The sequence below is a fragment of the Falco rusticolus genome, chromosome 2, assembly GCF_015220075.1.
Source record: "Falco rusticolus isolate bFalRus1 chromosome 2, bFalRus1.pri, whole genome shotgun sequence".
NCBI classification, from domain to species: Eukaryota; Metazoa; Chordata; class Aves; order Falconiformes; family Falconidae; genus Falco; species Falco rusticolus.
The window spans coordinates 15,671,189-15,684,697 of record NC_051188.1 but is presented as its reverse complement, the minus strand read 5'-3'; the positions used below and the strand labels follow the sequence as shown (position 1 = coordinate 15,684,697).

Below are 13,509 nucleotides of genomic sequence, written 5' to 3'. Positions count from 1 at the left end.
AACTGTTCTGCAGAATTTTCTGTCTTTGTACAACTACACTAATGTACTAAATAAGCACAGTGACAATAACTCCTTCACAACTTTAAATATTTTGCTCTTATTCACCAAAACTCAGTTATTTTTGGAGGTACTAGTTTAAACAAATCAGTTTTTAATTAATGCAATTTACCTTTTTCATACTGTTTTCTGACCAGGTTTCCATCCACAAAACCTGACACTTCTTATACAGTGCTGGATTACTTTCACAGTTTATTGTGAAATTTAAATTGGTAGAATCCATGATCAAGACAACATGCAGATTTTGTTGGATCCCTAAGAAAATGAAACATATTAAATATTTACTAGATAACAATCTGACTACATGACAGTAGATTTATTGCAAATCCAACATAATTTACTTCAAATGTCATAAGTAATTTCTGAAAAAAAGATACTATTACACCACATCACACTATGGCAGGAATGTTTATAAACAGGACTTAAACAAATTGTGTATTTTTTTAATTTAGAAGAGCTGACAGTATTTAAATAGATATCGTGAGTTCTCATTCTAATCAATACAGAACCATAGAACCAATTAGAAGTAGTTCCAAGGCCCATAAGTATGACTGCCAACATCTGTTTTCTCTCAGTCACATTCTTCTATTTATTTGTAAACTATCTAATCTTCTTGTTGGCCCAAGGGAGAAACACAAATAATTAAGAAACCTATCTGTAAACTTGCTTATGATTACTCAGAATCCAAAGTGATTTATAGGTATAATTAAAAAATAGAAGGAAACTTCTATTACTAGATACATAAGCTAAACAAACCAGAAAACAATGGGGACAAAACCTTTCTCCATTCTAATTACTTTCAACAGCAGATTTCATAACAGCTTTGTAGAACGTTCATCAATACAAAATTTCAGCTAGAAGAAAGAATTTTAAGTTGAGGGTTCTGTGCCCTCAAATATCACACACTATAATCATTATTCCTGCCTGGTTTTAACTAATTGTTAAAAATACAGACAAAACAAGGACCATGTTAGAAATTATTTTTCCATTATTGTACCACTTTTGCAACAAATTATAATTTATAATTCTCTTCACATACGGTATGTGAAATAGTTGAAAATTGGTCCTGTAAATCCATCCTGTGAAGCTTGATCCTTCAGAGGAGATAGCAGTGGTTCTAATTCTTCTATTTTATATAGCCCAGGAACCTCTCCTATTTCAAGAATGAAATTAAAATGTTAGATCAAATATACTACAATTCTTCCAATTCCTTTGAAGTGCTCCCTTGCATCCCCTGTATAGAGAATTTGAATATGGCAGTGTTTACCTCCATACTTTCATGAGTATCATGCCATGCACTTCATAATTCTTTTCATGATATAGAAACTACAAACCAAATTATAGTGATTGAATTTACCTTAAACAGCCTACTTGGTTTTTATTACTAAAATAAACTTCAAAATCTCATTCAAATCTACCCAAATACAGAGATGCAATACTGCATACAAAATAAATCAAACCAGACTGTTATACACCAGAAAACAGAAACATCAAAGAGTAGTATCTTGGTCCTCAGACACTGAGGTTAAACACTGGATGACAAGAATCTTGAACTGTAAAGAGACTTTGCACCTAGGAGACAGGTAAATCTGGTGCTCTTATCAATCAGCTCTTAAACTACTGCAGTTCCAAAAAAAAAAAAAAAAATCTAGTAAGTTAGACTCAGTCTTTCAATAATCTCTCTGATTGAGGAACAAAGCTAGATAACAAGTGAAGTCACTTTATTTTTTGTTATTATACATCACCTCATTACTTTCAGAAAACTGGGCTTTTCTGGTGTTCACTTAAGTAAAGGACTCCGTCTACACAATCTAGTAAAACATTAGGACACCTCTCAATTTTGAATTTTATTAGAAAAGGGAAGCTGTAGAGTAGAATACATTATCATTTTGTTGTTACACTGTTATAAAGAACTCCTTTGAAGTAAGTTACTTAACTTGCAACTTCGAAGAACTGAAAGCACCCATATTGTAGGGCAGGTTAAGAGATAGCTAAATGAACTTCAAGTCAATTTCTCACGTACAAGCACTTCAGCTACAACAGTGTAGAAATCTAACTCACTCTTCTGGTATGGATATAAAGTTAGAAAACATCATCCAATTCTGCCTCATTGAGTTAAGTCTGTGTGGTAAAAGTAATGCTATAATCTTTTTGGACTTGTCTCACCTGAAGACAGTAAACTGTTGATCATTTCAAGGAATGTGGAATGAACAAACTGATAGTCTTCAAGCAGCAATACCACCTGCTGTGCTTCAATGCCTGCAAGCTCCATCACCTAGAAGCAGGGAAGACACTTAAATCTCAATATATGGAATACATGTATTGTTCATAAGAGAATGACAATCTTTTCTTGATTATATTTTACCTACATTTTTTCTTCACAGCATCTACACTACTATATATTTACAAAAGATTACTAGGTGATTCAGTAATATGAGATATATAGAAATATAAAGAACATTCTACCTAGGTGTAGAGCTTGGTAATGAAAATTACCAATATTACATAATTAAATAAATTAATTAAATAAATAATTTAACCAGACTCTTTCATAAAGTATATTTATGTTCCAGATGTGACTCAACTATAGAGTTATATTGCTCTTTTTTATGGGCTCTAGGTCTAGAATTTTCTTTAGAATTTGAAGGTACTAGGAAACTCCTGATTCAAGTTTTGCATTTGTTTTTAAATAAATGTACACATCACTAAATCACTAAAATTTTACTTGATTCAGCTACTATTCTATTAACTGGCAGACCACAGAAGAGACAGAAAATAAAAATATATATAAATATGAAAATATACACATGAAAAACACCTTTCCAATATTCACAAACTCAGAATTTATGAAGTCCACAACACTCATAAAAACAGGTCTGGTATTCAAAAAAGTAGAGTTTCAGGTAATTACTATAAAGAACAGCATAACACACATCTAAACACTGAGAATTTCTAAAAGTCTACTTGTTTCATTGAGACTGTTGACATTTTGCTTTTCTTAAAATACCTCTTCACGCAACACTCTGTTGTCCTTCAAAATTCCCCATATTCTTTTTTTTAATACACATCTACAACACTGAAAAATGGAAGACACTGAGTGACTTACATATTTAAGATCATTTTTGAACTGCTTCATCTCATAGCCTCTGGAAATTTTGGGAGTAATCAGAACAGCTCCATGCATATGACTAACTAAAGAGGTAACTGTTCGACGACCTATACCACTCCGTCCTGCCAAAAGAAGTGATCCTCCAGGAAAGCTTAGTACTCTGTCCACTTTAGACATATAACTGAGGACTTCTTGGAACAGTAAAATCTCTATCTGTTTTTTGTCTCTGCCATAATGAATAATGCCCTTTAAAAAAACCAAAAAGAAATGTTTTCAGCAATAATCAATAATAAATAAAAGTAGTAAGATATGAAAACATCCAACATTTAAGTTTAGAAAAGAAGGGCTTGAAAGCTTAAGAGACCATGTTGGTATTCATTATAAATAAATTATTTATATGACAGAATTTAAATACCTTGCATACCTTTTCCCAGTAATGAACAGATCCCATTATCCCCAGCACCAGGATGCTCTAGAATTTTTGATATATTGAAATAGAAATCTACCACTGAATAAATTAAAATTAAACAATGGACTAGAACAAAGTCTGAGCTGCGTCTCTGACTACAGATAATTAATACATAACTTAGAAGAGTGGTTTAGGCAGCTAATTGCTGCATAATTGCAGATTATGGAATTTCCTAGTGAAACACACATAACAACAGATCCTAAGATCAAATTCTGGCCTTGTTGTATTTAATAAAACCTCATCTTTGAAGCCTACTGTAATTGTGTAGTCAGGAAAAAAACTGATTACTACGGCTACTGAACTTCATCATTTCCCATGTTGTCTCTTGTTCACAAATTGACAGTTAAGGAAAGGGAGTAGATTCACATCTACGACAGCAGTCCATCAAACACTACTAATAAAGGGAGATGATCTCAAAGCTCTCATCCTGAAGATCAGTCAGCCTAGCAGAGTTAACATATTTGCATTTCCTCATTAGGTTCATTTTTGTACTTTACTGTTTAAAGCATGCCAGATCTCCAAACAATCCATTTGTATTTCTTGAAATAAAAATTACATTAGACAATTACAAATTCAGAAGATAAATGTCTAATAAAACACTTTGGTACTCAAACAATACACAGACATATATGCACATCAATGTTTCTTAAAATGTTGTTCATCAAACTCTTATAAATCACCAGGAAATGTGACTGATGCCCTTTCATTAAAATAACCTTGCTGCATGATACTTCCTACTGCCTGCCACATAGCACCACAAATCTTCCCTCACTTGAGCAAATGCAAAAGATCATTCCTTGAACAAGCAGCAGATCTCACCCTAAACCTGGTGCTAGCCTGTTACTTCCTGCAAAGAATGTCTACAATAATTGCTGTGAATCCTTGCTGTGTTTATTCCTTAATCTCGTCTCACTTTTTGAATAATATCTTTCAGGTCTGTCGAGTTTAGTCTGCCAAGTGGCCGCCCATGTGGTGGTAGTGCTTGTCCTGAGGTGATGAAGGCCTCTTGACTAGCTCCCCAAGTTACGTAGAAAATATCTGTGAAAATAAAAGGAAACATTCAAAAGTTCAGGTTCTCAGTTCACATGCTATCTGACTTGATCAGACTGATTTGATTAGGCAGTTAAAAAAAATATTTCAAATTTGTGTAGTATGCCTGAAGTGGTTTACCTGCCATATTGTCCAGAACATCTGAGCCCCAATCACCTTGAAACACTTTTATCAAAACATTATCAAATACATTAAGTTCTTTGACGCCAACAATTTTGTCACGGAACAAACGATGTGCTTCATAAACAACAATTTCCAAAATATAGTCTGCAGTTTGGATCGATGATCCTACAAAATTTAAGGAGAGATGTAACTTTATATATTTATAATAAATCTTACATTTCTCAAATTTTCCATTTCAAATTATGAAATTGAAAATGAGTAAGTGAAATTACATACCAGCAGGACAGCACCAGTAAGGAAGAAATAAAAAAAAAAGTAAACATTATGAAGTGTTTTTTTAATAATATCTTTATGAATCATTACAAGATAAAATGAAACATATTATATTAAAACATTCTATTCTCCAGTTTAGTGTCAGCATTCTAATGAAAATGAAGAAGGTGTTGCACACAAAAATTAGAAGCAAAATTCCAGGCAATGAACCCAAAAAAATCCAGAAGACTGTTTTAAAGGGGAAGACTGGTAACAAATACTAAAATAACAACGAATACTCTAAACAGTCTGTATTACAAAATGCTAGAGAATACAAAGCTTCAATATTGTTCACAAAAGTAAGAAGGAAGATGAGTAAATGACATGCCATATTGTTCACCACTGAAAAAGCATATGCGTATGTCATCCTCAAATACAGCAATGGAGTACTTAAATGGGTGGATATCACCCATTCATTGATGGTCAGTGTAGCTTTTCTGACCTCATTCCAGCTGCATTTATACTATCTGATGATGCCAGAAAACAAATGGAAAGTGAGCACAACATTCTTATCTCTTTTATACTCTTTAAGCAGCCCTCTAAGTGACCCTTTAATTAATGTAAGAGCTAAAACACAATAAGGAGTAATTGCTAATGATCTAGTAATAATAGCAATTTCAGAGACAAAAACAAGAGTAAAGAGAAGTCTATGCTGTCTATTTGGAAAAGCACACAAAACTGAATACCATTACAAATTTCACCACTTCCAAATTCGGAAGAGGGAAAGTGAGAAAACTCATGGGTTGAGATAAAGAGGGTTTAAAGCCGAGCACACAAACAAAGCAGAACACGGAATTCATTCACCACTTCCCATTAGCAGGCAGGTGCTCAGCCATCCCCAGGGCAGCAGGGCTCCCTCCATCACACACAATGGTTACTTGGGAAGACAAACACCATAACTCTGAACGTATTTCCCCCCCCGCCCCCCCCCCTTTCTTCTTCCCCCAGCTTACATACTTAGCATGATGTTCAATGGTATGGAAAACCCTTCTGGCTAGTTTGGGTAAGTACCAGCTGTGTCCCTCCCAATTTCTTGTGCCCCTGCAGCCTTCTTGCTGGCAGGGCCTGAGAAACTGAAAAGTCTTTGACTCAATATAAACATTACATAGCAACAACCAAATAGTGTGCTATCAGCCTTGTTCTCACACCAAATCCAAACCACAGCACTACACCAGCTACTATGAAAATTAACTCTGTCCCAGCTGAAAACAGGACAACTAATTATCACGCATTCCCCAATTGTGAGAATACTTAGACTGTTATATAGATATTTGTAAACTTTTACACAGATGAGATAGAAATCACCTAGAAAACTATGTGTTTAAGGGTAGTCATATTCTTCTTTTGTTAAGTAGGTCGTAGATAATGTGGATCAGTTGTAGTTCCACAATCACCTGACTGGGTTTATACAACCACGTATAAAAAGACAAGCATGAGAGGCAAGTCTCTGGGAATTGAGAAAAAAAGGCTTACGCTCAAGAAAAGCCCAACCCAAAACCTAAAAACCCAGAAAAAAAAATTGCAGAAACTATGGGGTATACTTCAAGTTCCCATAGTAGAGAATGCAGTCCCAACCTACTAACTTCTCTTAATCTATAAATAGCTCCCACACATATTTTAAAACATCATTGGAATTCTTTAAACTTGTTTACTATAAGTTATGGAATAAACTGTCAGGCATTTGTTACAGACATTTGACAGTTTAGGAAGAGTACCATAGGTGAATTAGTTGCATGTGGAGTCGACAGTAAGACTGATATCAATAATAATTCAGGACATTTTAGAACTGCTTTATCAATGAAAATCAAGTAAGTGACTTACCACCTGCTAATTCATATCTGAATAAACCAAGAACCCACTGAGTAAGAATACGTGGTGTAAAAAGATAATGACTGTGATCATCAACTGTGAATTTCATTCGTACCTAAAAATGGAAGTTGGGAGGGAAGGAAAATGATGTTTTAAAATGGAAAGCACTTGGGAATGTATCTTTAAATTTTTCTACAAGAACAGATAAATTAGTGTTCTATTTGGTCTATATATTTAGATATTTTATTAATGCACTCTTTAGTTTGTTTGCAAAGTACAGAGCTGAATTGTTTAAAACTTGTTTCTGACCCCAGAAGATTTTCTCATAATTAGAACATTTCCTTTATACATTTTTGATGCAAACAACTGCACATCACCTAGGTCTCTTAGTACGGTATTATTAGACAAAACATATATTTTAAAGCAATAACAAATTTAAAATGCAAAGGAAATACAAAAGTATCATAAAAATCTACCTAAATCAGTAACACTTAATCACTGCAAGACTCACAGAAATGCTAACTCTCTTTAATTCAAAGAATAACTGCCTTACATCAGTCACTTGGCCCTAGTGTGATGAAATTTAAACTTAGATTTCCTAGAATAAATTTATAATATCATATGAAACTCCTGCTAACCAGCACATGCTAGCCAGTGACTATACCCACATCCCAGTCATAAAGACCAGGTTTACATCATGGTTCTACCTAGATGGGGACATGCACACATTCTTGGAACATACATTGAGCACTTACATCCCCACAGTACCTGCCTCTGTAAGGCTATTTACATGATTAAGAAAAGCAAGTACTTGTTTTGCTACATAGAAGTTAGTAAAATCGTAACTGGGAGAATAAAATAAACTTTTGTGTCTAAACACCTATTTTTAATAGTGTAAAATTTTAATAGGTAGTCCTTGATGTAAAGGACTATACTCTCATATATCTCTCTTCTCTATTCATAACAGCATCCATAACATTTAAGCACATAACAATCTTTAAAGTACACTGTTTCCTCATCCATTAGGTAGGAAAACACTAGTATCCACATTTTATAAATCAGCAACTGAAAGCATAGATGGGTTAAGATACTTGTCAAAATCATAAAATAAGCCCGTGGGAAAGCAAGAGCATTTACCACTTCCTAAGTTTGCCTCTAATACGTAGGATTCTCTGCAAATAAGTAGCTCTAAAATTGATATCAACATTACGAAAAGGATATAAACCTGGTTTTTAAAACTGATAAACCCTTTTATTATCTTAATATCAAAAGCTATTTATTTAAAAAAATAAAATCTGAATTCTCCATCTCCTTCAAACAAGAAATTAAATTTCCATACCTGTTCATATACATGAACCATAGATCCTGCTAGCTGATGTATTTTTGGTAAAGAACCCCAAACAGGGTGATTCTTTAGGGTTTTTTGTAATACAGGTTCCAAGTAGGCACTATAAATAGTTTGCAGTTGGTCTCTTTCTGGATAGCTACAATAGAAAAAAGAAGTAATCGCTATGGACTATTATTGTTAGGTTTTTTATTGAAAAAAGATTCAAAGTTATATACACAACTACTGAGAAATTTCAATGAATAGTATCTACATCTAGCAGCTAACTAAAATTATAATTTTATTACAATAGGCCACCCTCAGAAATTTTCTAAATTCATCTGTAAATGTGTTCAAACTTAAAAACAAACAAACAAACTTCTTTCCAATTTATCTAATTTTGTAACCAAACAGCACCTTAATATAAAGCTACAGAATACAGTTTAATGAAAGCAAAATCATCTAACAGGAAACATATTTCCAACACTACACTATCAAGTGGTTGCTCCTTAGCTGGTTTCTCTTGCCAAGAGGCACCAAACAGTACCAAATCTTAAGATCTCAAGCTGTTACAAAACATGAAACACTAGAACAGCAACATCTTCATAAAGACTGAATTGATCAAGGGCCCTATAAACACAGGCTAAATCGGAGTTCTGACAGTCAAAACAATTTCCACATACTTACTCAATTGCACAGAGACGAACAATAGAAGTAAATCTGGAGCTAAGTTTATGTCTTCCTAATGTTCCTCCAGCAGACATGGAAGCCACAATTTGGATGTTTTCTAAACCAACCCATTCTAGATTTTCATCATAAAATCCTTGATATGTAAGAACCTTTAATAATTAAATAAAAAAATCATTAAAAGAAAGCCAACAGAATATTGTACAAAAAAAAAAAATAGTAAGAAGTATACCATTATTACTGTTATCTTAATTGCAAGAGGTATACTACTACCCCCAGTTTGGTATCAGCTGCAAACTGACTGAAGGTACACCCTGCCCCATTGTCCAGATCATTATGAAGATGTTAAACTTGTACTGCCTTCCAGCTAGGCTTTGTGCCACTGATCTGGGCCTGGCTGTTCAGCTAGTTTTCAACCCACCTCACTATCTGCTTACCCAGCCTGCACGTCAACAGCTTTTCTGTGAGGATCTTTTGCGAAACAGCATCAACAGCCTTAGAGAAGTCCAGGTAGACTATATCCACTGCTCTCCCCTCAACTACCAGCTCCTTCACTTCATCATAAAGTTTATCAAGTTGGTCAAACATGACTTGCCCTTGTTGAATCCATGCTGACTACTCCTGATGATTCGTGTAACTAATTATATTTATATAACTAATAACATTATAACTGAGGTGAACACCGTCTTTATTTACTTATGCATATACACCAAATAAAACCAGTATCTTATTTTTGGCTGACACCTACATATTCTATCAAAATACAAACAAAACTCATGTCAATACAGGTGCAGGATTTTAATTCTGAAAATAATCAATACAGGTATTTACTACTTACGCAAAATTATTTCCATTATACATAAGTCTCTCTATAGTTAACAGACATAAGTGTTCACCTGCTGCAGAAAAGCCACAAGAGTGCTTGTTCCCCATTTATCAGGTTTGGGTAGATTGATGTCCTTTAAGTACAAAACAAGCCTTTCACAGTCCTTTGGTCTGTATACTCGTCCAGTGTTTGTACTGATTACAATGCAAGTTTGACTTAATTTTTGTAGAAGATGTTGAGAAGTAGTTTGTGCACTGCAGTGAATGGTAGCAATCTGAGTGGATCGGAGTTGAGAAAACGCATAATGAAGCAGCATCCTAGAAAAGCAAATGTGTACATACATATATGCACAAGTAATACATAAATGCATTAAAATACTGTGTATCCAAAGATATTGTATAGCTTTTGAATGAAAAAGCATATACTACATCCTGTATTAATGTAATAAGTGATGCATGAGGTTTGCTGAATTATAACATCCTTATGTTTAAAATTATAACATTTTTCCGTTCAAAAAGTTCAACAGAAGTGCAGTATACAGCTACACAAAACAAACACCTGTCCTAAGTGGAGCAGCAGGAAACTGTCAGTGACCTGTTGCTCCACTTTGACATGCACAAATGGGATCCACCCAAGGGTACTGAGGCAGCTGGCAGAGGAGCTTGCCAAGCAACTCTCCATCATTTATCAATAGTCCTGGCTAACTGAGGAGGTCCCAGAAGACTGGAGGTTAGCCAGTGTGATGACCATCTACAAGCAGGGCTTAAAGCAGAATCTGGGGAATTAGAGGCCTGTCAGCCTGACCCCGGTGCCAGGGAAGGTTACAGAGCAGATCATCCTGAGTGCCATCATGTAGCGTGTACAGGACAACCAGTGGACCAGACACAGCCAGCATGGTTCTGCTTGATGAACCTGATCTCCTTCTATGACAAGATGACCTGCCTAGTGAACAAGGGAAAGGCTATGGATGATATCTATCTGCACCTTAGTAAATCCTTTGACTCTCTCTCCCACAGCATTCTCTTGGAGAAAGTAGCTGCTCATGGCTTGGACAGGTGTGCTCCATAATGGATAAAAAGCCAGTTGGATGGCAAGCCCAAAGAGTGGTGGTGAAGCAAGTTACATCCAGCTGGCAGTTGGTCACAAGTGGTGTTCCCAAACACTCAGTATTGGGACCAGTCCTGTTTAATACATTTAACGATGATCTGGACAAGGGGATTGAGTGCACCCTCAGTCAGTTTGCAGATGACACCAAGCTGGGCAGGAATGTTGATCCACTTGAGCGCAGGAAGGCTCTGCAGAGGGATCTGGACAGGCTGGACTGTTGGGCCGAGGTCAATTGTTTGAGGCTCAACAAAGCTCAGTGCCAGGTCCTGCACTTGGGTCACACCAGCTCCACACAACGCTACAGGCCTGGGGAAGGGTGGCTGGAAAGCTGCCTGGTGGAAAAGGACCTAGAAGTGTTGGTTGACAACCAGCTGAACATGAGCCAGCAGTGTGCCCAGGTGGCCAAGAAGGCCAACAGCATCCTGGCTTGCAAACAAAATAGTGTGGGCAGCAGGACAAGGGGAGTGATCACTTCCCCATACTCAGCACTGGTGAGGCCGCACCTCGAATCCTGTGTTCAGTTTTGGGCCCCTCACTGCAAGAGTGGTATTGAGGTGCTGGAGCATGTCCAGGGAAGGGCAACGGAGCTGGTGAAGGGTCTGGAGCACAAGTCTTATGAGGAGTGACTAAGGCAACTGGGGGTGTTTAGTCTGGAGGGGAGGAAACTCAGAGGGGACCTTATTGCTCTCTACAACTACCTGAAAGGAGGTTGTAAACAGGTGGCAGTCAGTCTCTTCTCCCAGATAACAAGTGGCAGAACTAGATGAAACGGCCTCAATTTGTGCCAGGGGAGGTTTACATTGGATATTGGGAAACATTTCTTCACTGAAAGGTGGTGAAACATTGGAAGAGGCTGCCCAGGGAGGGGGTGGAATCACCATTCCAGGAGGTATTTGAAAAATGCATAGATGTGGTGCTTAGGGACATCTCTACTGACGAACTTGGCAGTGCTGGGTTAACAATGGGACCTGATGATCTTCAAGGTCTTTTTCAACCTAAATGACTCTATGAATCTAAATACCTCATACAATATGATCCAACCTTCTAAATAAGGACCCTAAGACAGGCAACAGGATGAGGTAAATTCAGTTGCCTGCACACAGGCACATAGTGCCTCTTGAGATGATATCAGATACCTCATGTGCCTTTCAGCTGTTGCTCCATGACAACACAGGTTTTCCAAAGGTCCCATTTCATATGTAAAAGACTCATTCAGATGTCTTAAATGCATAGTGGAAGCCTGAACTTTCCCTGTAGATCTTCATAAGTATTTACTTATTTACCACTACAGAAAGTTTGTTTCATTAGTAGCCTAAACAAGTGATATTCTAGCAGAAAGTTGTATGATAAAATCATTATAACAAACTTTATCAAATAGCTAGAAGTATATTTTGCTTAAAATAGGAAATACTCTTTACCCCTTTCCACATCCTTCAGGACCCACAAGAAGAAATGGCTGTTTTTTGTTAAAGTCTAGCCAGGGTCTAAAGTAATCTAAACCTCTCTGCATGTCAGGGGTTTGGATGACGGGAAGTGTTTGGAGATTATTGAAGTCCTCAGCTGTCAGATTTTCAGGTTTTTTCAGCTGATATAGCATTAGCTGTCCAGTGTTTGTGTCATAATATGTGTCCAGGGGCTTCCTCGGATCTGGTGGAGATTCTCCTGCCCAACTGAAGATCTTTAAAAAAAATAAAGCTTCAGTTAAATCCATACTCCTAATGACAAGATCTACAATTTTGAGATAATCTAAAGGATGCTCAAAGAATAATTCTTTAAATTTAAACATTCAGTTCTTTGATTTGATAGTTTTAATGCTGTCTTTGAAAATTCAATCATTATGTATACACTTTATGATTAAGTCCTTAACTAAACAATAACATATTACTCTTCTACATATTACTGTTTCATAATATAAAGTGCAAAAAATAAATTGTATTTAGCAAAGCTTTATATAAACTGTCTTTCATATTAGGCAATGTACATAAAAATTATCATGAGAACGAGATAACTCTTTCACATGCATCAATAGCTAATTCCAGAAGCTGAATCTAAACCTTTACCATCTGCTCTGTATATATGGTTTAGCTTCAGGCTGTGTTTTGGAAGGAACTATTTCCTTCTCTCCAACACAAAACTCAAGTGTGATTGTGGAGATAATTATCTCCAGGGACAGACTTTTGTAGACCCTATGGACAAGTATACCCACAGTTTTCCAACACTAACCCCTAGTCCTTATGCCCTCAAGTATCTACACAAAGATAGAACCACATCCCAGTGCATACAATACCTAACTTCAAAATAATGCTTTAAGAACACCTCCCTGATGAGGTGCAACAAAGCCCTCACATTACTATTTCAAGCATTCTGAAGAGGAAAAAACACACAAAATAAATCTGTATTACATATACAGACTCAGAAACTGCTATAGTGGGTCCTTGCATAAAAGAGTGTGGACAGAGGCCATTCCATATCTCTTGGTGCATCACCAAAGGATTGCTGTCTGGGCTGGATGCACTTAGCAGCCTATCACTGAAATAAGAAACATTCCTCCACTTCTCAGCTATTTCCCTACAGACAACACAGATTGCAAATAAATTAGAGCACAGATATTCCATTACTGTAAATCTGCATTGGTT

The 13,509-nt window shown here is 36.2% G+C and overlaps 1 protein-coding gene across 2 annotated transcripts in view; it reads right to left on the bottom strand.

Moving 5' to 3' along the window:
• The window catches only part of DYNC2H1 (dynein cytoplasmic 2 heavy chain 1), a 176,490-nt gene that overhangs the window by 123,153 nt on the left and 39,828 nt on the right, over positions 1-13,509 (bottom strand). The window contains exons 42-52 of one of the 2 annotated variants that reach the window (XM_037375820.1): positions 12,292-12,551; positions 9,837-10,083; positions 8,941-9,092; positions 8,269-8,413; positions 6,942-7,044; positions 4,806-4,952; positions 4,549-4,673; positions 3,164-3,412; positions 2,224-2,332; positions 1,097-1,210; positions 170-312 (exon numbers count right to left, since the gene is read on the bottom strand). In XM_037375820.1, coding sequence (XP_037231717.1) covers positions 170-312; positions 1,097-1,210; positions 2,224-2,332; positions 3,164-3,412; positions 4,549-4,673; positions 4,806-4,952; positions 6,942-7,044; positions 8,269-8,413; positions 8,941-9,092; positions 9,837-10,083; positions 12,292-12,551 — 1,794 coding nt within the window. Of the gene's footprint in view, positions 1-169; positions 313-1,096; positions 1,211-2,223; positions 2,333-3,163; positions 3,413-4,548; positions 4,674-4,805; positions 4,974-6,941; positions 7,045-8,268; positions 8,414-8,940; positions 9,093-9,836; positions 10,084-12,291; positions 12,552-13,509 lie in introns of both variants that reach the window. The other variant, XM_037375819.1, reaches the window with a different exon arrangement.